This window comes from Phyllostomus discolor, chromosome 8 (genome assembly GCF_004126475.2).
Source record: "Phyllostomus discolor isolate MPI-MPIP mPhyDis1 chromosome 8, mPhyDis1.pri.v3, whole genome shotgun sequence".
NCBI lineage: Eukaryota > Metazoa > Chordata > Mammalia > Chiroptera > Phyllostomidae > Phyllostomus > Phyllostomus discolor.
Window position 1 is genome coordinate 41729028 of NC_040910.2, and position 24065 is coordinate 41753092.

Sequence of the window (24065 nt, forward strand, 5' to 3'; positions counted from 1 at the left end):
CATAGGCTGAGAAGTAGGAAGCAAGTTTTTTTTAAAAGTTACTAACTACTGTTTAATGATTGAGAGCTGCACGGTACACTGATGCCACGTCTGGGGGTCAGTGATGCTGTATGATTTTGTGTGTTTAACCAAAACACAGTTACCAAAATTTGAAGTTTACCAGGCCAAATGAGGAGTTATATTTGAAAAGGTTTTTAAGAAGAAAACCCATATATTTTAGTGAGCACATATTTCCATAGAGGAGAGAAGCCAGAAATCCAAAAGAGCGATAGGAACTGATGGAGATAATTAGTACATAAAAATGCCTTCTGATTATAAACACTTGACTTTAATTTAAAAAGCAGGTAATATAGTTCTAGTAATTATACATTTATCAGTGTTCTAAATTTAGGGACCTTTTTGTATTGTTATTTGAAAAAAATAATGGCACTGTTAAGTGTTGTTTAATTAGAATCATTTTTTTTCTTAAAGGGAGAAGGATATTTTTCATTCAATGTGTTTCTCTGAAAGAGTAGGCTGCATTTTATGGTGTTCATGGATTTGCTATTTCTCAATGTCCTTGTTCCTGTAACATTTTCAAGCAAGTGTCTTTAAAGTAAGTGTGTATAGAAAAAGTGAATAACATGAAAACCAATGAAGAAACAATTCTAAGAAATTTGGATTTGAGACACTGAGAAATATTGCTGTGGGCACTGGGGTGTATGAACCCAGTGTGAATACTTGTAATTGTTTGACTCCAAAATATAGCCACAGTGCTGGAACTCCATTTACTTGTTTCCCCTTTTCCAACCTTTTCTTATTCAAAAGCTGTCCAGGCTACACAGAACCACAAAATCTCACACGTGCCTCAGAATTCTTCCTCATGAGTCTCTCAGATGATCCGGAACTCCAGTCTTTGCTCTTTGGGCTCTTCCTGTCTATATACCTGATCACTGTGCTTGGGAACCTGCTCATCATCCTGGCCGTCAGCTCTGACTCCCACCTGCACACTCCCATGTACTTCTTCCTCTCCAACTTGTCCTTGGCTGACATTGGTTTCACCTCTACCACCATCCCAAAGATGATTGTGGACCTCCAGACTCACAGAAGAGTCATTGCTTATGGGGACTGCCTAACACAGATGTCATTTTTTATGCTTTTTGGATGTTTGGATAGTCTTCTCCTGACTGTGATGGCCTATGACCAGTTTGTGGCCATCTGTCACCCTCTGCACTACTTGGTTATTATGAATCAACGCCTCTGTGGTTTGCTGGTTTTGGTGTCATTTTTCATGAGCCTTTTGGTTTCCCAGATGCACAATTCAGCTGTGTTACAACTTGCCTACCTTAAGGATGTGAAAATTTCTCATTTCTTCTGTGACCCTTCTCAAGTCCTCAACCTTGCCTGTTCTGACACTTTCACCAATAACATAGTCATGTATTTTGTTGGAGCAATCCCTGGTTTGCTCCCTATCTCAGGGATCTTTTTCTCTTATTATAAGATTGTTTCCTCCATTCTGAGAGTCCCATCATCAGGTAGGAAGTAAAAAGCCTTCTCCACCTGTGGCTCTCACCCGTCAGTTGTTTGTCTGTTTTATGGAACAGGCCTCAGGGTGTACCTCAGTTTCACTGTCTCACTTTCTCCAAGGAAGTGTGCAGGGGCCTCAGTGGTGTACACTGTGGTTACCCCCATGCTGAACCCTTTCATCTATAGTCTAAGGAATAGGGACATCAAAAGGGCCATGCAGAAGCTTTTAAGCAAAACAACCTGATCTCAGTGCTTGCACCATCCATTTGATGTGGAGGTTGGAAAATGCAGCAGAAATAAATGTCAAGACTTAAAAACCCTATCTCTCTCTCATCACATCATTTTTGTAGCTCTCATGTCTTATTCTGGGATCATTTGTATATCATAATCACTGCCAGACTGAATCTTTTAAAGAAATTTTTACTTATTGATTTTAGAGAGAAAGAGATTAACAGAGAAACATCAATTTGTGTTCCTTTTATTTATGCATTCATTGGTAAATTTTTGAAAATTTTTTTTGAGAGAGAGTGCATAGTATATCAATTTGTTGTTCTGCTTATTTATACATTCCTTCATTGATTCTTGTATGTGTCCTGACAAGGGATTGAATGCACAACCTTGGCATATAAGGGCAAAGCTCAAACCAACTGAGCACCTGGCCAGCCTTGCCTGACTGAATCTATGGCATTGATGGAGACTTCTGTAGTTTAACAATGGCGACCCAATCATCCCAGAATGATGATCAATTTTTTTAAAGAATTATTTATTTATTCATTTATTTTTAGAGAGAGGAGAAGGGAGAGAGAAAGAGAGGGAGAGAAACATCAATGTGTGGTTGCCTCTCATACGCCCCCTACTGGGAACCTGGTTGGCAACGCAGGCATGTGCTCTGACTGGGAATTGAACTGGTGACCCTTTGATTCACAGGCCGGTGCTCAATCCACTGAGACACACCAAGGGCAGAACAATTTTTTTATAGGCAAAATTTAAAGTTCTGACAGCTCTGTGTATTTTCCATACAAATTTATCATCTATCAACTCTGTTTATGCAGGTATGTGTGAGATCCCTGTCTCTGGTTCTCAACCTTGGCTTTTACTGAAAACATCTGAGAAGTTTAAAAATGCTGATCACTGGACCTCATCACCAGTTATTCTGATTTAATTGGACTGGGGTATGGTCTAAGCATGAGGATCTTAAAGCTATCCTGTCGGTTATAGTGTGCAGTGAAGTTTGCAATCTACTGACCTAAGTCCGATCTTTTTTTCCACAATGGCCTTTGTGTCTTGGGTCCTAACTGCTCACAGAAAATCACATAAAGAAATACATAAAGAAAGAACACAAAGAAATACAAAGAAAATAGATTCTGGAGTGAGTTGATTCTTTTCTAGTTAGCAGAAATCAGAACTTCTGGGGACATGTGTTAAATTTGGCTGTGAAATGGCTGCAGATTGGCTGGATGTTGAAGGAGGAGCTGTCCTGGTATAACAGAAACCAAGGGGTCTACTTGAGACTATGTGACCAGAAGTAGTAGAGCAAGGTCTGCAGAAGTGGCCAATGGAGACGAAGGTCTACCCATTTGCCAGGTTGTCTCCAATGAATTTTTCTTGAGTTTTTTTCTTGTGATGAATTCAGGACTGTGCTGGAAAGCCAACCCAAGAAACATCTAAAGAAGTGAAAATAAAAAGTTATCCTTAAAGACAAATAATAACTGATAAAATGGAAATAGTGTCACATTCTTGGTATAAAAGACCTAATTCTTCATAGATTTCATGATTAATAAAATGGTTTACAGATATCAAAATCACACATAAAGTGGTTAAATTGAAAAAAAAAAAGCCTGAGTTTTATGTTAAGATCTTGTAACTTGGAAGTAAGAAGCAAGGAGTACAAGTGACCTTCCTCCTCAGGAGAGGAAGGACCAAGATCCTCCAAGGATATTCACTTTTTTCTTTTCCACTCCCATTAATATCAGCAAACTCCTAGAGATTAGGACAACATGGACCAATTGGCTAATTAGGAGATTTGTGTATTGAGATTTATACCATTGTAAATAATTGGCTGGTGTCTTCAGTCTTTAGTTTTGCTAGTCTTAACTATAGTGGCTCCATATCTGTGTCTCCTTTCTTTGTGGGCATATGCATCAGAAAGTCCCAGCTGGAGTTTGTTTTCCTGTCAGTCCTGAGGAGGGACCCCAATCCTTCATTGAACACGAAGCAGAAGGGCAGACTATCCGTCTGTACTCCTTGGTCATGTTCCAGCAGAGATGCAATCTAGCCCAGTAAGTGCTGTGGAAGATGGTGATTAGAGAAGGAAGGGTTGGGAGCATTGTTCCTCCCCGACCAGACAAATGTGACAGTTGGAATAGGTAGATGAGAGGGCACTAATATACAAATTTCAGGTCAGAACTCTATGGAGTTTGTGTTCTTGGTTCTGCTTGGGATATGAGAACTCTCATTTAGAGTTCTGCTTCCTCCCTCATTGGTTCTGGCTCTGGTTGGATTCTTCCTCACCACAGTAGAAAATGGGTCTCCCTAAACTCTCCCCTAAGCACTCCAGAGTGATCATGATGGTGATGATGAGCAGGATGACATTAACTATAACATCATGTACTTGTATTGAGGGCTTCCTAAATGCCAGGCTCTGGGGTAGATGTTTTATGTATTTTATTTGGTCTCATTTGCATAAGTTCTCCCAAATTATAAATGCATATTATTATTATTTTATATAAAAGTGAAGGAGTATAGTATTTTATGTAACTTGTATCATGTCATGAGTTAAAGAGTTGAAGCCAGGTTAGAATCTGGGCGGTCTAACTCCAGACTCAGGGCATCCGGCCAGACTTCTCTGCCAATGCAAACAGTCATTTCATTTCCCTGTCAATCCTGACCAAGAACACCCTGCTCACTATGCTCTTCCCTCTGGAGTTTTCTGGTAGACCTAAAGCCATAGGTAGCATTTGCTGCATCAACTATAGAAAGGATGGTTGAGATCACAGGCAAAGGTCATAAAAAGAATTGGCACATGATAACTTAGGGCAGATCTCTCTCTTGTCCTTGCTCTTGTATTTCACTTCAACTGTCTATGTCTTCCTCTGTTCTTATAATCAACCCACTCAATTAAAAAGGATACAAGGACAGAGTCTTGGGGTTCATTCCTTCTCAGGATACTGAAAACAGTTAAAAAATGTACCGCAGATGTACTTGTGGTTAAGATCTCTGTGCCTCTGCTTAAAGCTTTCAGAAAGTCTGGGCACAATTAAGTTTAGTGCTTCAGAAACTGACAATTTAATTCCAAATCCTGTATGTCTAACTTATTATTAGTGTGTTATGGGGAAAGGTCTTAGTACCTCTGAAACTTGGGATTGTCATCTGAGTTGAGTCCTAGTTGACACAACTTCACTGAATAAAGATTAAACAAAGAATGGATGCCCTTTATGTAATAAATGCCTGATGGATGCATAAGGTAAGGGCAAAATAAATTTTAGATATTTTATTGTTAATAGTGATAGAGCTAATTCTCATATCATTTGACTTAAGTATCTGGTGACTTGAAGTTATGGTGTCCTTACTTCCCTGACAGGACATTTTACTTTTGTTTATACAAGTGCATCCTCCTTACATGGAGGGAAATGACTAAGTCTCATTTGTTTTTGATCCATCACTCCAAGCCCATACTTTGTTGGCACAGAGGAGGCATCAAAAACAAAAAAAAAAATCTCCAAAAGTCTATATTAAATAGACTTTTCCATTGTTTGATATAGAAACAAAGTGGGAAATATGGATTCCACACATTTGACCATTCATGCCAGTGTTTTCATCCTTTTCAGGAATGTCCCATAGGACTAGAGACAAGATAAAATAGTGTTTGTGTCTATGTCATAAACTTTTAGTGAGATCTATTATTTTCCATTTAATATTATAAATAATATTCAATGATTTAAAAAAAGAGGCAGAAAAGAAGGGAGCAGTTAATCTTATTGTATGAGCTGAGCACATTTTAGGATTTTGTGTCATTCCATGCTCTAGGGACAGGAAACCTGTCGACATTTCTACCATAAAAATGGCATTACATTTTTGGAATTGTATTTTGTTACTAAACACATTATTTCAATAATGATTGAAATTCTTTGTTAAAAAATGGCCAAATATTTCTTAAGTCCCAACCTTCCCTTAGGTGCAACAGATGTGTTAGAGATAGATGTTTAACTCTTCATTTCAAGAAGGAGCACAAGCACAGAGAGATTCAGAGACTAACACACACTCCACAGGAGTGGGTGAAAAATCCAGCACTTAAAATTTGAACTCCTTATTCTAGTACCAGGGCTGTCACTTCCATTTTAGCTAATGAGTAGTTCTTTCAAACCTAGTTGGGTCCCAGATGAGAAATGGAGGTAAAAAATTTAATTCATCCTCTTTTGGTTCAGTGAGTTGACCTGTGAATTCTGACAATGAGCCAGTGGTTTACAGGTGCCATAATGTCACCAACATTGTGGAAAATAGGGTTTTCTATAAATAGTCATGCATTTTACAGTCCAGGCTTGAAATCCAAGAGGGAAAATAAGTTCCTATTGAATGTGAAAATTTCATGTGCAGCTATCATGGAATGATTATTACAAAGCAGACTTCAAGGATATTTTCAAATGCATACCTTTATAATAAGAGAATGTAGATGATAGAAAAGGATTTCTGTATTGGGACAACACATATTGTCAAGTACATATGAGTAAAATTGAACAGTTATTAGAAGCTGAACTGCTAATCACCACTAACTTATCAATACAAATTCTCACTTCTGTGATATGAAAAGAGGTGCAAGAATTTTTATAAGATTGTGGTAAGAAGCAACTGATTTAAATAATAATATAATATAAATATAAAATATATAATGTAAAATAAATATTTAATACATAAATAGAAGATATTAAATTATAAATGTATTAAATCTATATTTTAAATTTGTCAGATTTATATTAAAATACATAAATATAAATTTATAAACTAAATAAAGTCTTCCCTCACATAATAGTGTGTATCAGTAAAATGTTTAAAGTTGATGTGCATACTTCACAAAGAGACTGAAATTCAATGTTGCAGTAAACAAGTACATTTCAGAGGCAACCTGTATAGTATACTGTTTAGGTAAGCTTTTAAGAAAACTGATTTTGGATACATAAGTCAACATTGACAAGAAAACATGCCCACAAAATGGATGGCGCTGGTTGACTATGGTGGATGAGTTATATAGAGAAATGGGATTGAATTAAGATAGCAAGAAAAATCAAATTCTATCAGTAATGTTTCAAATCTTTATACAATATGAGATCTGAAGCAAATATTGTGAAATGTTTATATTTTTAATGTGGGTGGTGGGTATTAATGACAGTTGCACATTAGGACAACCAAGAATCTCACATGTACAGATGCTGAATAAATTAGTTCTAGGCTGAGGCCCCAATATATGTATATTTTTATTTTTTATTTTATTTTTAAAATGTTTTATTTATTTATTTTTAGAGAGAGGAGAAAGGAGGGAGAAAGAGAAGAAGAGATACATCAATGTGTGGTTGCCTCTCCTGTGCACCCTGCTGGGGACTTGGCCTGCAACCCAGGCATGTGCCCTGACTGGGAATTGAACTGGTGACCCTTAGGTCTGCAGGCTGGCACTCAATCCCCTGAGCCACACCAGCCAGGTCCTGTATATCATTAAATAACCACAGGCATATATTCAATCAACTAGAAATAAGGACCACTGGTTTAAGTAATTCAAATGATTTTTAAAAACTTTCTTATGATAACCCCATAAGGTAATTATTATCTCAGATGCATTTGCATTCCTCTGTTTTTCATTTTTTCTACAATTAAATCATAGTGCACCCCCCCCCCCCAAAAAAAAAAAAGACTTTCAGGTAGCTGAGTAAGATAATTGCATTCCCTGTATCAGGAAGGATTGACATGAAAATCTGTTATCTAAACATAAGAAGTCTGGGTCTTAAAACTGGTAGTGGAACCTCCCCAGTGCTAAAGTGTGAAGTGCTAAACTGTAAATAGGAGGGATTATGGTCATAAAAACAAAACCAACAGGTATACAAAAAGGTTTTCAACATCATTAACCATCGGGGAAATGCAAGTCACAATCACAGTAGGATAACATCTCACACCTATTAGAATGGCTGTTATAACAAAAGAAATAACACATGTGTGAAAAGGAATATAAGTATTGAATTGTTTAGGTCTACATTCCAATAATTTCAATCATGGGTAAAACAAACAAACCAACAAACAACCAAACGAGTGTTGGTGAGGATGGAGAAAATGGAACCCTGGTACACTGTTGGTGTGAATGAATATTGGTACAGCCATTATAGAAACAATATGGACATTCCTCAAAAAATTAAAAAGTGGTACTAATTAAAATGGAACTACCAAAAGACTTTTAAAGGACAACTCAGACATTTGAGTAATCACTTATTTCTATGAAGAGAAGAGAGAGAAGACCCAAGAATAATAAAACTCATGAAGATAACAATCACATAAAAATATTTTCTGATTATGAACATTGAACTTCATTTAGAATCCAGATTATATAATCATGTTTATACAGTGTTTCACATTATTTAAAGAGACTACCTAATTAGCACTGTATTTGAATAAAATAAGTCATTTTAGCTACTTCCTAATTTGTTTATATTAGAATTATTTTTTTCCTTAAAGGGGAAAGAGTATTTCTTTTTTTTTATTATTTTTTATTTTTTATTTCAATTGTTGTTGCAGTACAATTTTCTATCTTTTACTCCCATCCCAACCCACCCACCTAGCCCTCCCCTCCTCCCTCCCATTTCCACCCACCCCTAGTTTTTATCCATGTGCCCTTTATACTTCTTCCTGTAAACCCTTCCCATTTTCCCCTGAAATTCTCTCTCCTCTCCCCTCTGAACACTGTCAGACTCTTCTCTATTTCAGTGTCTTTGGTTATATTTTGCTTGTTTCTTTGTTTTGTTGATTGGGTTCCTGTTAAAGGTGAGATCATATGGTATTTGTCTTTCACCACCTGGCTTATTTTGCTTAGCATAATGCTTTCCAGTTCCATCCATGCTGTTGCAAAGTGTAGGAGCTCCTTCTTTCTTTCTGCTGCATAGAGTTCCATTGTGTAAATGTACCATAGTTTTTTGATACATTAATTTACTGATGGGCATCTAGGTTGCTTCCAACCCTTGGCTATTGTAAATTGTGCTGCTATGAACATTGGGGTGCATAGGTTCTTCTGGATTGGTGGTTCCACTGTTCTTAGGGCATCTGTGTCAGGCAGTCCCCATAGTCCCAGCAGTGGAATTGCTGGGTCAAAAGGCAGATCCATTTTTAGTTTTTTTGAGAAAATTCCATACTGTTTTCCATAGTGGTTGTACAGTCTGCAATCCCACCAACAGTGCACTAGGGTCCCCTTTTCTCCACAACCTCTCCAACACTTGTTTGTTGCTTTGCTTATGATGGCCATTCTGACTGGTGTGAAGTGGTATCTCATTGTGGTTTTAATTTGCATCTCTCTGATTGCTAGCGATATTGAACATCTTTTCATGTGTTTCTGGATCTTCTGTATGTCCTCCTTGGAGAAGTGTCTGTTCAAGTCCTTTGCCCATTTTTTTAATTGGGTTGCTTGTCTTCTTAGAGTAGAGCAGTGTAAGTTCTTTATATATTTTGGAGATTAAACCCTTGTCTGAGGTATCATTGGCAAATATGTTTTCCCATACAGTTGGTTCTCTTTTTATTTTAATATTGTTTTCTTTAGCTATGCAGAAGCTTTTAATTTTGATGAGGTCCCATTTGTTTATTCTTTCCTTTATGTCTCTTGCTCTGGGGGACGTATCAGTAAAAAAGTTTCTGTGTGAGGAAAGAGTATTTCTTATGAAATATGCTGTTTTCCTGTAATTATGAATTTGTTATCTCTAATGTTCCTGCTCCTCTGATCCTCTTCAGTCAAATTTCTGGAAAGTAAAGTGTGTATAGAAAGAGGTGAATAACATGAAAATCAATAAAGAAACAGCTCTGATCAGATAGGATTTGTCATACTGAGAAATATTGCTAAAGGTACTGGGGTGTATGACCTCACAAGTGACCCGCCTGAATACAAAATATGGATGCAGTGCTGTGTGCTCATTTACTTCTTTTCTTTATTTTTCAATCCTCTTTTCTTTTTCAAAAGGTGTCCACAAAATCTCACACGTGTCTCAGAATTCTTCCTCATGAGTCTCTCAGATGATCCGGAACTGCAGTCTTTGCTCTTTGGGCTCTTCCTGTTCATGTACCTGGTCACTGTGCTTGGGAACCTGCTCATCATCCTGGCCGTCAGCTCTGACTCCCACCTGCACACCCCCATGTACTTCTTCCTCTCTAACCTGTCCTTGGCTGACATCTGTTTCATCTCCATCACAGTTCCGAAGATGATTGTGGACATCCAGACTCACAGCAGAGTCATTGCTTATGGGGACTGCCTGATACAGATGTCTTTTTTGATCCTTTTTGGATTTATGGATGGTATGCTTCTGACTGTGATGGCCTATGATTGGTTTGTGGCCATCTGTCACCTTCTGTACTACCCACTCACCACGAATCCATGTCTCTGCTGCTTGTTAGTTTTGGTGTCATTTCTAATCAGCCTTTTGGACTCTCAGCTGCACAATTTGATTGTGTTACAACTGACTTGCTTCAAGGATGTAAAGATTTCTAATTTCTTCTGTAATCTTTCTCAACTCCTTCATCTTGCCTGTTCTGACACCTTCACCAATAACATAGTCTTGTATTTTGTTGGCACCATCTCTGGTGGTGTTCTACTCTCAAGGATCTTTTTCTCTTACTGTAAAATTGTTTTCTCCATTCTGAGAGTCCCATTGATAGATGGGAAGTATAAAGCCTTCTCCACCTGTGGTTCTCACCTGCCTGTTGTTTACTTATTTTATGGAACAGCTTTTGGGGTTTACCTTGGATCAACATTGTTGCCTTCTCCCAGAAAGGATGTGGCAACCTTGGTCATGTACACTGTGGTCACCCCCATGCTAAACCCATTCGTCTACAGCCTGAGGAACAGGGACCTTAAGAGTGCCCTGGGGAGGCTCCATGGCAGAACAGTCTCATCTTAGTATCTGTGTGCACTTTTTGGAGTGTGGTTGGAAAAACTAGCCAAAACAAATATGTAGACCAGTGAATACTGTTTCCTTGGTCACATTCCTTTCTAGTCTTATGGTTTTCATTCCTCTCCATGCTTCATATATGAACTTTACTTCTTTTAATTTGTCTTTAATTGAATTGTCAGAGTATGGGGTACTTTGTACATCATAATAAATGCATGAAAGGGTCTCCTCATTGACTCTGGTATCTAAGTGAAGTGCACAATTCTTACGTACTTAAACTTTACATCTTTCCCCATGGTTTTAGGGTATTTTCCATACAATTTTTTTGCATCTACCACATCTGTTTATTCAGCTAATTTCTGAGGATGTAGTTCACTGGTTATCTATCTATCTCTATCTATCATCTATCTATCTCTATCTATCATCTATCTATCTCTATCATCTATCTATCTATCTATCTATCTATCTATCTATCTATCTATCAATCTGTTTTTGTTCCATTCTTCTTTAATATTTTTTAAGTTTTATATTTTTGTTGTTTAAGCACAGTTGTCTCTATTTTCCTGCCATCACTGCCCCTACCCCAGCCATTTCCACCTCCCACCCTCAATCCTAACCCCCTTTGGTTTTGTCCATGTGTTCTTTATAGATGTTTCTGAAAACCTTTTTCCCCTTTCCCCCCTGCTCATTACTCCCCCCACCTCCCCTTTTGTTACTGTCAGTTTGTTCTTAATTTCAATGGCTCTGGTTATTTATGCTTGCGTCTTTGTTTTGTTGATTAGGTTCCACTTATGGGTGAGATCATATGGTATTTGTCTTTCACTGCCTGGCTTATTTCACTTAGCATAGTGCTGTCCAGTTCAATCCACACTGTCATAAAGGGTAAGAGCTCCTTCTTTCTTTCTACTGCATAGTATTCCACCGACTGTGGATTTTGTTGGATTCCCCTGGGATTTTTATAAATACTGATGACTGGGTCTGTTGGAGTTCATCAAGAAGATGTGACTGACAGTTGACCCAAGAGCTGGACTTGGGGAATCAGAGACTCCTTATCTCCTCCCTGTCCTTGGAATGTTTCACTTGCCTATACTGAGCTAGAAGCTGACCCAAGGGTATAGTTTTGAGGTAAAAATGTATTGTTGAGATTATCTAGATATTATACATGACTGAACCCAGTTAAGGTCATGTATAAGGTCATGTACTTTACTGTACATAGCTTTTAAGATTTGATGGGCAGATGTGTAGATCTATTTGTCTTGTGGCTGCCCAAGACAAACTTTGTCTGTAAACTCTCTGACTAATGAAAATTGCGACCTACCAATCTGGAGTGACCTGCTTCTTTCTTTGGTCTCTTCTTGCCCTCCATGCATGCGGGCCAGTTCACATTTCACCTGAAAGTTCCTTAGATTGCAAACTAATGGGGTCCCCCTTGTCAAATATTAGTTGACCATATGCGCAGTGGTTTATTCCTGGGCTCTTGATTCTGTACCATTGGTCTCTGTGTCCACTTTTAATCCAGTCCTACATCCTGTTGCGGCTGATATGAGTAGTGTCTGCACTTCTTCCTTGCTTTTAGCTGTGTCTTTATGTCTAACCTTTACTCTTCCTTGGGTGGGGTGAATATGAAACAGGTCCTTCCTATGGTGCACTAAAAGGCTAGAGAAGCTGGTTGGTCACTCTGCTCTTTCTTTTTCCACAAGGGTAACAACTCTTTCTAGCTGGGGAGTTCCCTCTTGATGCTGAATGGCCTGGGTGATGGTGTAGTGCCGGCCCAGTGAAGCTGCCTTTCCTTCCTTTTTGCATGGTTATTCTCAGGTGTTTTGTCCCACTGTATTGCTGAAGTTTCTTAGGTGGATTCCTGTACTTTCCAAGAACTCTTTTTGTTAATAGATCTAATTGTTGATTTTTGTGTGGGAATACAGGCTGGTGTCTACCATTTAATCATCTTGGTTTTGCCACATTTTCTTCCTATACACAATCTCTTAATGACAGACCAATCTCTGAATTCCTCATCCAGAGTTCTCTGAGCTAGGAGGAATGTGTGAATAGAATGTGGGAAGTTGCAAAGTACCATCATTCCCATATTCACTTTATCAACCAGAAGAAAACTGAAGCAGGCCCCAACCACATTTATTTTAATTTTAGGATCTGCAAAAACAAAGTAAACTAAAGAAAATACATCCTGGAATATGATGAGCTCTTCCCAACGAGCAGAAATCAGAAGCCACTGTGGACATTGAATTTGGGCACTGAATGGCTGCAGCTTGGTGTGATGTCAATGAAGGGACCCCAGTGATGGGAGAGAAACCATACAGGCTTTTTTGGACTACATGACCTGAAGGAACATGGTGTGATCTGCTGAAACACCAAATCAGAGGTGATTTCTACTCATATGCCAGTTTATCTGCAGGAAAATTTTGCCGAAGAGCATTGTGGTGTGATAGGTTGTGGACTATGCTGGGAAGCAGAGACATATCTCTAGTATTGTGGTGCGTAGAGACCCAATGTCTTGATAGAGGGTGAGGTCCACATGGTGGGCAGATTCTAATCTACTCCGGATCCTGTGTTCATGCTATTGTGGATGCCCATCTTCTGGTGTGTGTTTTGGTCTACTGACTTGCTCTCAATTGACACAACATGGCAAAACTGATGAGGTGTCACTTCTGATATTAGGGTACAAAAAGGCTCTGGATTTCATATTCCTGGACTTTGTCTCTCTGTTATTTGTCCTGATGGGAGCCAATGGTCATGTGCGAGCTTCCCTATGAGAGACAAATGTGGCAGAGAACTGAGGAAGGCCTCTGGCCAACAGCCCACAAGGAACTCCATCCTTTCAAGAGTGTCTGGGCTTGGAATAGGTCCCTTCCCAGTCAAACTTTGAGGACTGTTGCCCTAGCTAATACTTTGATTGCACTCTTGTTGCATACTCTGGCTTATTGAAGAGAAGTGGCAAGTTATGAAATAAAGTTTGTAAGAGTCAATGGTTTTCTAGTATACCAACAAACACCAATGAAAGAGAAAACTTGGAACTTGGACTATCATTTAAATCAGCAAAAAACACACACAACAAAACAACCCCCCCAAACAACCAAAAACAAACAAACAAACAAACAAACAAACACAAAACCCCAAACCCACCAAAAACAAAACCCAAAACAAAATGAAAAAACTCCTAACTTCACTTGGGGTGGTGAACACACAATACAATATACAGATGATATAGTATAGAACTATATACCTTAAACCTATACAATTTTGTTAACCAATGTCACTCCAATAAATTCAATTAAAAAAGAAAAAAGTGAAAAAAAATTGGAAATGTACAGTGCTGCAAAGAGCACTTTGCAGATAGTAAACCCTCAATAAATAATTTGTTTGCCCCTTAAAAAAACACCTTGCTCTGGCCAGTGTGGCTCAGTTGATTGGAGCACCATCCCATAAAGTGGAAGCCTGTGAGTTCAATTCCAGGCCAGAAGAAATGCCTGGTTAAGGGGCCTATGAAAGGCAACCAATCAATGTATCTCTCACTACAATGTTTCTCTCTCTTTTCCCCTCCCTTCCCTTCTCTCTAAAATCAATAAGTCCTTGGGTGAGGGTTTTTTAAAAAGTCCCTAAGGAAGGGAAATAGAAAGTTTCTTTTAGAGACAGAAATCTTAATTAAGAAAATAGAAATGGTTTTGGATTCCTGTTAAAGAAGGCCTAATTCTTTCTAATATACATGATTAATGCAATTGATTTTCAGATATAGAAGCCAAAAGGAGCCTTCATTTCCTGAAGGAAAAAAGAGCCTGCATTCTATGTTCAGATCCTTGATTATGGAAGTAAGAAGCAAAGTGTACAGATATGCTTTCTCCTGAGAAGAGGAAAGTCCCACATCCTTCTAAATATGTTCACTGTTCTCCTTTTTCTCTTCTGTTAATATTAGGAAGTCCTTGGAGATTAGGAAAACATGGACCAATTTTGCTAATTATGAGCTCTGCACATTGAGCTCTGAGGGCCATACAGGAGTAAATAATTAGCCAGGGCCTTCAGCCCTTCAGGCTGCCAGTCCCAGGTAAGCTTCATATCTGTGTCTGTTCCTACCAGAGTTGCCACCTGCACCAGGAGATCCATGCCTGAGTCTATCTCATGCCAGTCCTGGAAAGAGAGCCTGGGCCCTTATCATTACCAAACTTCTAGGTCATGGCCCAGCAGGGATACAGCAGAAACCAGTGAGTACCAAGGCAGATGGTGGATGGAAAAGGAATTATGGAGAAACTTGTCTCCTCATTATCAAGATAGTGGGACAATGGAGATAGCCAGGTGAGAGGGCATTAACAGGTGAAGTTGCAGCTCAGAGGCTTATGAAATTTATGTCATTTTTTTCTGTTGGGGATTTTGAACTCTCATTCAGAATTCCGGTCCTCTCCACGGCCATTCCTAATTTCCCAAGTCTTTGCCCAGACCAGAGCAGGAAACGGATTTCTCCATCTCCTAAGCACTCCAGAATATCTTGGATGCTCTGATTATATTCATGATGGTGTTGGGGGAAGGAACTAGAATACCACAAAACTTTATCGAGGCTTCCTTGTGTCAGGCTCAGTGCTGTTATGTAGCCTTAATTTTCACCTGCATGATACTCCCACAGTTGAGGTGTACACGTGATTGTTATTTTGGGATTGAGGAGAGGAGCACAGTGTTCTTACTTAATTAGTACCTAGGTCCTGGGGTATAAAAGGGTGCAGTGAGGTTTGGATCTGAGCAGTGAAACTATATTCACAGGACACAGGGCACAGGGCAATGTCTTTCCATACAAGTTAGGTGCACATACCTATTGAGCTCTTGAAATGTGGCTAGTCCAAATTAAGATGTGCTGTCCATTTAAAATACTGGATTGTGAAGAAGTGCAAGAAAAGTCTGTAGAATATCTCTATTGTGTATATTGGTAAAACTATACTTTTAAAAAAGATTTTATTTATTTATTTTGAGAGAGGGGGAGGGAGAGAGAAAGAGAGGGAGAGAAACATTTATAGCCTCTTGTACCCCCTCTCCCAACTGGGGACTGAACCCCCAACCCAGGCATGTGCTGTGACTGGGAATCAACTGGCAACTTTATGGTTTGTGGGATGATGCCCAATAAACTGAGCCAACTACTCAAGGCAAAACTATACTATTTTTGATAATGGGTTAAATAAACTGTTAAAATTAAAATAGACCCCCCCCCCAAAAAAATACCCACCCAGCCAACCTACTCAATCTTTTTTTCCCCCTCTTTTCAGCTCTCTTCAGGCAGAATGCCTGTGGGGAAGTGACAGGGACTCATTAATTTCTAATTCCTCAGTATCCACACTAGGATTGGCACAGAGTAGGCACCTAAAACAAACAAATATATATTTAGAAAGTATACCTCTATATATCTCTGTATACCTCTGTTTCAGAATATATATATATATTCTGTTAAATATTGATTACCCATTGTTAGTTTTTAGGAACACAACATGTCTGACACACATTGTGGTCTTTCTTGCTTGATCTTTCATCCCTCCCAGGAATGTCCATGTGACTAAAGAAATGAATGAGATTCTGTCATTTCCCTCCAAGAACTCTTCCAGAAGGACTTCTGGACTAATTGAATCTAGTGAGGGCATTGTGAGAACCTCTGATTTGCAGTTGTGGGTAAACTGGGGACCCACAGATACCTACTGCTTCCTGTTGGTATCTGAAGTCAGGAGGAGAGTGGTTTTGTGTGACTAAGCCCTTAACCTATTGGATCTGACACTGCTGGCAGATAGTGTCAGAATCGAGTTAAATTAGATACCCAGCTGGTGTTGTGGAGAATTGCTTGGTATGGGTCCCCTTGCCCCATACAAACATTTGGTGACCAGAGGTGTCAGAAGTAAAATGTCCTGTGTAAAGTAAATGAGACACAGCAGAAGGTGAAAAACTGGGCAGGTTTTCCTATGCAGGCCTAAATAATTCATTTAATTCTAATTTAGTCAGAATATCCATGCCCATTAGGGGATTTCTGGGGGGCAATGGGTACTGTTGCAATGCAAAATTCAGGCAAAACAATAATTCCAATGGTCAAGGCAAAGAATACATGTTTGCCCCTTATTTTTATGTTCAAGAACCTCCCTCAGATTATAAAGGATACCTTGTTAAAATTATTGGGGTCCCCAGCATTTGTTGAGGATATAAAAATATGCCAATCGGTGCATTTCAGCTGATGTTAAACTTAATTCAGAACCATGTTGAAGAGATGCAAAAGCCAATCGCCACACTTTGATTTTTTGTTTTATGATTTCTTTCAGTAAATTCTGGGGTTCCGATAGGGTCAAACTGTATACATCTGTTTCAGTTTTGTTTGTTTGTTTTTTGTTCCTTCCCCATACCCAGGTTTCTCTCCCCTCCCCTCCCCTCCCCTCCCCTCCCCTCCTCTTCTCTTTTCTCTTCTCCCTTTCATCACTGGATATGCTTCAAGGGATGTGCTCTCTATCCTATTCATATTTATTTATATTAAATTTCTTCCTCCAGAGAGTCTCAAATCAGTATCTTCAGGGTTAGAGAATTCTTCCACAATAATGGATTATGTACCTCATGTTTAGATTAGGTTTGAATTAACCCATTCACTGTGACACAGAGATGCCGTAGGTGTTTCTCTCTAAAACCCTGAGGATTCAGATCTTTATTGAGAGAAAGGCATGGGAAACTGTAGCAGCAGACATATTTAAAGGTCCTTGTGAGCTTTCTATTCTTAGGAGGGTAGATCTCAAAATAGCACATAATGTGTACATTTCTCTCCTCTCCTTCCCACTCCCATCCTGACCCTCCCCTCCTCTCTCCTTCCCTTTGTTTCCCTTCCCTTCTCTGTCCTTCCACTCTCTCTCTTTCTCTGTTTCTCCCTGTCTCTCTCTCTCTAATGACTACTCTTTTGTGAGCAACCACCCAATTAACCTATATTGTGCACAGGGTATACTGTTTCCCTGAGTACCCACAGGGGCCAATGCCTTGTTGAAATAGACAACCAAATAAGGGTAAGAATCTTTCCCCTGACCCTAGTGTCATTCACATCTTCATTCTAAGACATCTCCATACAGATATGTCTGCTCGAGACACAAGACCCCGGGCCACATTAAGGAAAGATCCAATTTCATAGTCTTGTCTCTAAAAGCCAAGTAATTATTGAAACTTCTAAGTCAGGTCAGTTAGATCCATAAGAAAGACTTGGAAAGATTGAACAAATGCAGCACAGTGCAGCACTGTCTAAAATGCAAGGTTGCTAGCCGGGAGTAGCTCAAAGTGCATGCTTGCTGTCACGCAGCCAAACCAGAGCAAGAAAAGACAGACTTGTAATGGTGGTGGTCATCATCTCAGTGTCCCACTCACTACATCAAGTGTAGTGGGCACTCTACAGAAATAGGATGGACTGCCACCCAAAATTGGGCTTGGATGTTGAGGCTGAAAAATGCCACACACATATGACTATGAAAACTTTTAATCCTAATATGAAGATCTCCCTGTCTGTAGATAGCACAGCAGCCCTTCTAAGCTGGTCTGAAATGCCATGACAGGTCAAGGAAAATGGCTTTAAAAAAATCTGGGTACAGGACCCATGGGCATGGACAATGGGTTGGGGATTGATGGTGTGGAGGTGGTGGGCAGGGCGGGGGCAAGCAATGCAGAGAATGGCGGGACAACTGTAACCGAACAACAGTAAAAAAACAGCAATCCAAAAACCATCGTGGTTAGGATGTGGGTTCAGAGTGAGTTCCTGCATATGCAAATCTTTCCCTGTCACCAAAAAGGGAGGAACTGGCCTTTTTTAAAAAGTGAGGTATGATCAACATACAATTAAGTAAATGCTGAAAAATCACTTTGTATCCCTATCAGTACTGACTGAGAGTACCTCTTTTTTTGTATCTTGGTCAACACCGGGTATTAACAATCCTTGTCAAGTTGATAGGTGAAAAATAGTATCGATTTAATTTGTTTATATTTCCTAGTTAGGCTGAAGATTTTTTCTATATTTTTGCCTACTTGTATTTCTTCTTTTGTGACTTGACTATTCATGTTTCGTTAATTTTTTATTAATTTGTAAAAGCTTTTTATATTTATTAAGGATACTAACACTTTGTCTACGGAAAAGTAAGGTATGGTCGACATGTAACATCATATTAGTTTCAGATGTACAACAGAATGATTCAGTATTTGTATATGTTGCAAAATGATCACCACAATAAGTCTAGTTAAGATCTGTCACCATACACAGTTACAAAATTTCTTTATTGTCATGAGAACTTTTAAGATCTATTCTCTTAGTAACTTTTAAATATGAAACATAATATTTTTTATTTTATCATGGAATTTTATTTTAAAATGTATTTTATAACATGAACAGTATAGAAAAGCTCAATAATTTTATTCTAACTTACAAAGAAGACTACTGGAATTAAACTAGGATCTATATATCCTTTCTCCAAATAATGTTTGAAATTTTGAATATTTAATCTATAGTTATTCAATCAGTAATAAGAATTATTCTAAGGTAAGAAGTTTATGAGGCAAGTATAGAAACAACCTGTGCATGTACATGAATATTAAATTCTTATTTACTTGAACATATGCTTAATTTTCCTAGAATTTGCTCCAGCATACCACTATTTCTCAAACATTCCTGGCTAGTTCCTACATCTTTTTTTATTCTTCAATTACAGTTTACATTCAGTATTATTCTGTGTTAGTTTCAGATGCACTGCATTGTGGTTAGAAAATCATATACTTTACAGAGCAGTTCCCCCAGTATTTCAAGTACCCACCTGGCCCCATACATAGTTATCACGATACTATTGACTATATCCCCTATGCTATAGTTTATATCTCTGTGACTATTGTGTAATTACCAGTCTGTACTTCTTAATCGCTTTACCTTTTTCACCCAGTCCCCTAACCACCCTCCCCTCTGTCAACTGTCAGTCTGTTCCCTGTGTCTATGAATATGTTTCTAGTTTGTTAGTTTATTTTGTTCACTAGATTCCACATATAAGTGAAATCATATGGTGTTTGTCTTTCTCTGTCTGACTTATTTCACTTAGCATCTGAGTCCATCCCTCCACGTCCCTGCATGCTGTGGCAAATGGTAAGATTTCATTTTTTAATGCTGGGTAGTATTCTACCGTGTAAATGTACCACAACTTTTCCACCCACTCATCTATTGAAGGGTGCTTGGGTTGCACCCAAATCTTGGTTGTTGTAAATAGTGCTGCAATGAACATAAAGGTGCAAATATTCTTTCAAGTTAGTGTTTCGGTTTCTTTGGATATATACCTAGAAGTGGAATTGCTAGGTCACAAGACCATTCCATTTTTAATTTTTCTTAAGGAATCCCCACACTGTTTTCCATAGTGGTTGTGCTAATCTGCACTCTCACCAACAGTGCACCAGCATTCCTTTGTCTTTGCATCCTCACCAGCACTTGTTTGTTGATGTATTGATGATAGCCATTCTGACAGGTGTGAAGTGGTATCTCATTGTGGTTTTAATTTGCATTTCTCTGATGATTAGTGATGCTGAGCATCTTTTCATATGTCTATTGGCCATCTGTATGTCCTCTTTGGAGAAATGTCTATTCATCTCCTTTGCCCATTTTTAAATTGGATTGTTTATTCTTTTGTTGTTGAGTTGTAGGAGTTCTTTGTAAATTTCAGACATTAACTCTTACCAGGTGTACCATTGGTGAATATGTTCTCCTATTCAGAGGCTTGTCTTCATTTTGTTGATGGTTTCCTTTGATTTTTAGTTTGTTATTAACTATAGTCACCATGCTGCACATTACACCTGCATGACTTTTTTATTTCATAACTGAAGAGTCAAGGCTTTCTTATCAGCTAGCCCAGATGTTGCAGAAGGGGAAGAGAGAGAGAGGAGTGGTTTGAAAACCATTAGTAGCCAAACATCACACACACAAAAATGAAGTCAGACACTTTATTACATAGCTCTTATAGGGTATATATAAATAACACAAATCAAGGGAGTTAATTGCACTGCATTTGGATAAAATATGTTTGACTGCTTATTAGTGTCTTTGAACTAAAGACAATGATAAAGAACAATTTTTTTCTTTAAGAAAGAAGGATGTTTCTCATTCCTTTTCTTTCCTTCACAGGAAGGGACTGATACGTTACTGTGTTTATGGATTTATGAATCTCTAAATAACCTTACTTCTCTAATTTCCTCAGCCCATTCTTTCCAAAGTGATACATGTAGTAACAGGTTAATGGAGAAAAATTTAATATGAAAAGAGTTCTAAGAAGGTTATTTGTCATAACTGAGAAGTATTACTAAAGGAGAATGGTTCATAAGTATGAATACTTTATGTATGAACTGCCTAAATACAGACACATTGATGTGCTTATTTCCTATATACCAACCTTCATGTATCTTCCAAAAGGTGTCTCTGCTATGTGGAACCACAAAATCTCACAGGTACCTTGGAATTCTTCCTTCTGGGGTTCTCAGCTCATCCAGAACTTCAGCCTCTAACTTTCAGCCTCTTCCTGTCCATGTACCTGGTGACCATGCTGGGGAACCTGCTCATCATCCTGACCATTGCCTCTGACTCTCACCTCCACACTCCCATGTACTTCTTCCTCTCCATCCTGTCTATGGCTGACATTGGCTTTACTTCTACCACCATGCCAAAGGTGATTTGGGACATTCAAACTCACAGCAGAGTCATTTCCTATGCTGGCTGCCTGATTCAATTGTCTTCTTTTTATTTTTTTGGGTGTTTGGACAGTGTACTCCTATCTGTGATGGCCTATGATCGGTTTGTAGCTATTTGTTATCCCCTGCACTACCCAGTCATCATGAACCCTCGCCTCTGTAGCCTGTTGGTTCTGGTGTCTTTTTTGATCAGCCTTTTTGACTCCCAACTGCACTGCTTGATGATATCACAGCTTTCCTTTTGCACAAATACAGAAATTCCTCATTTTTTCTGTGACCCTCCACAACTCCTCAACCTTGCTTGTAATGATAACTCTACCAATACAATATTAGTCTATTTTATTGGTGCCATCTTTGGTAGTATTCTAGTCTCAGGGATCTTTTTCTCTTACTGTAAAATTCTTTCCTCTATTCTGAGAGTCCCATCATCAAGGGGGAAGTATAAGGCCTTCTCCACCTGTGGCTCCCACCTGTCAGTTGTTTGTTTATTTTATGGAACAGGGCTTGGCATGTACCTCAGTTCTGCTGTCTCACATTCTTTCAGAAGGGGTGCAGAGGCCTCTGTGGTGTATGCTGTGGTCACCCCCATGCTGAATCCTTTCATATACAGTCTGAGGAACAAGGATATCAAGAGGGCCATGTGGAGGCTCCTCAGCAGAACAACCTAGTCTCAGTACTTGGGCCATTGTGGGTTTTTTGTCTGTGGATTGGAAATGACTGCAAACCCAACATCTGGAATTGGCAAACATACCTCTTTGATTATACGATTTTTGTAGCTCATGGTTTTCATTCCTCTTTATCTATTGTATCTGAAAAGTGCTTATTTTGACACATCTTTAATGGGATTAAAGGAGTATTCTGGGATCCTAAGTATGTCAGAAATCACCTCACAATTGAATACTATTACAACTATGGAATCTTCTGTATTTGTTGTCTAAGATCCAGGCATCCTGTAAAAATTCACAACTCCCTATTAATGTGTATGTATATGTATATATGATTCTCAACCATTTTCACTGTCCATGTCTATTTTTTCATAAAACTTTGTCTTCAAACGAATGTATTAGTGCAGGTTGTGATTAGTGCAGGTCACTGAGCCACAATTTAGACTTCCTATTGGAAGCATCAGATGAGCTTTAAAAATCTTCATGCCTCAGTTCCATCACCATACAGGAAGATTTAATTGGATTGGAGAGTGAAAAGAGCATAATGATTTTTAAAATTATTTTATTGTTGTTCAAGTCCAGTTCTTGAACAACAATAAAATAATTCACTGCCTGGCATATTTCACTTAGCATAATGCTTTCCATTTCCAACCATGCTGTCACAAAGGGTAGGAGCTCCTTCTATCTTTCTACTGCATGGTATTCCATTGTGTAAATGTACCATAGTTTTTTGATCCATTCATTTACTGATGGGCACTCAGGTTGCTTCCAGCACTTGGCTATTGTAAATTGTACTGCTATGAACATTGGGGTGTATAGATTCTTATGGATTGGTGTTTGAAGGTTCTTAGAATATAATCCCAATGGTGGAATAGCCAGGTCAAAAGGCAGTTCCATTTTTAGTTTTCTGAGAAAATTCCATACTATTTTCCACAGTGGCTGCACCAGTCTGCATTCCCACCAACAGTGCACTAGGATTCCCTTTTCTCCACATCCTCTCCAACACCTGTTTGTTGATTTGTTTATGATGGCCATTCTGACCATGGTCACTGTGGTATCTCATTGTAGTTTTAATTTACATCTCTTTGATGGCTAGTGATGCTGAACATCTTTTTGTATGTCTCTGGGCTCTGTGTATGTCCTCCTTGGAGAAGTGTCTGTTCATGTCTTTTGCCCATTTTTAAATTGGGTTGTTTGTGTTCCTGGAGTGGACTTGTGTGAAAAGAGCATAATGTTCTCAACAGCACCCCAGGTGGGTCTAAAGTGTAGTCATGGTGGAGAACTACTGACTTTTGTCAGACCTTTTATTCAAAAACGACTTGCATGTCTTGAGTTTTTTACTGTTCATGATCAGATCCTGAAGACCCTTTTTAAAAAAAATACTTTATTTTTTATTTTTATTCTATTACAGTTGTCCCAAATTTTTCACTTTTGTCCCCCTCCAGTAATCCCACCCCTTTCTCCCCTAGTCAATTCCTTTTCCATTGTCCATGTCAATGAGCCATTAATACATGGTCTTTGACTAGTCCCTTCCCCTTCCTGAAGATCTTAAAGTGATCAGAGCTCAGAAGATATGAAAGAGTTTGTCTTAGTAACATCCAATGTGATTTCCCCCTCATATTCCAGGTAGTATTTTTTTTCCTGTTTATTCTCTTCTGCACTGCACCCCCTCTCACCACATACCCCAAACCCTTAGCTCATGTCCATGTGTCATACTTATAAGTTCTTTAGCTTCTACATTTCCCATACTATTCTTGCCTCCTCCCTGTCTATTTTCTACCTACCATCTATGCTACTTATTCTCTGTACCTTTTCCCCCTCTCTCCTCCTCCCACTCTCCTGTTGCTAACCTTCCATGTGATCTCCATTTCTGTGGTTCTGTTCCTGTTCTGGTTGTTTGCTTAGTTGGTTTTTGTTTTAGGTGTGGTTGTTAATAATTGTGAGTTTGTTGTCATTTTACTATACATGTTTTTATCTTCTTTTTCTTAGATAAGTCCCTTTAACATTTCATATAATAAGGGCTTGGTGATGATGACCTTTAAGTTGACCTTATCTGAGAAGCACTTTATCT

General features: G+C 38.7%; 3 protein-coding genes across 3 annotated transcripts; all 3 read left to right on the top strand.

Moving 5' to 3' along the window:
• The first annotated feature begins 847 nt into the window (after window positions 1–847).
• LOC114504084 (olfactory receptor 18-like) lies at window positions 848–1813 on the top strand. Its single transcript, XM_028521741.2, is given in 1 exon segment — window positions 848–1813. A coding segment is annotated over 1 exon segment (888 nt). The 5' UTR covers window positions 848–862; the 3' UTR covers window positions 1751–1813.
• A 1794-nt stretch (window positions 1814–3607) lies between these two features.
• LOC114503636 (olfactory receptor 7E24-like) lies at window positions 3608–10798 on the top strand. The gene is made up of 2 exons (XM_028521282.2): window positions 3608–3785; window positions 9704–10798. The coding sequence occupies exons 1-2, from the start codon at window positions 3643–3645 to the stop codon at window positions 10635–10637; spliced, it is 1077 nt and encodes a 358-aa protein (XP_028377083.2). The 5' UTR covers window positions 3608–3642; the 3' UTR covers window positions 10638–10798.
• Window positions 10799–21049: 10251 nt separating this feature from the next.
• On the top strand, window positions 21050–22572 carry LOC114504065 (olfactory receptor 18-like). The gene has a single exon (XM_028521715.2). It carries the CDS (start codon window positions 21167–21169, stop codon window positions 21995–21997), a length of 831 nt encoding a protein of 276 aa, XP_028377516.2. The 5' UTR covers window positions 21050–21166; the 3' UTR covers window positions 21998–22572.
• The last annotated feature ends 1493 nt before the right edge of the window (window positions 22573–24065 follow it).

What these genes read in the sequence shown, in the direction of transcription:
- LOC114504065 (XM_028521715.2), top strand. Translation starts at nt 21,167, where the DNA reads ATGTACCTGGTGACCATGCTGGGGAACCTGCTCATCATCCTGACCATT.
- LOC114503636 (XM_028521282.2), top strand. Translation starts at nt 3,643, where the DNA reads ATGCATCAGAAAGTCCCAGCTGGAGTTTGTTTTCCTGTCAGTCCTGAG. An exon ending in CAGAGATGCAATCTAGCCCA is followed by an intron (nt 3,786 to 9,703) that starts GTAAGTGCTGTG and finishes CTTTTTCAAAAG; the next exon opens with GTGTCCACAAAATCTCACAC.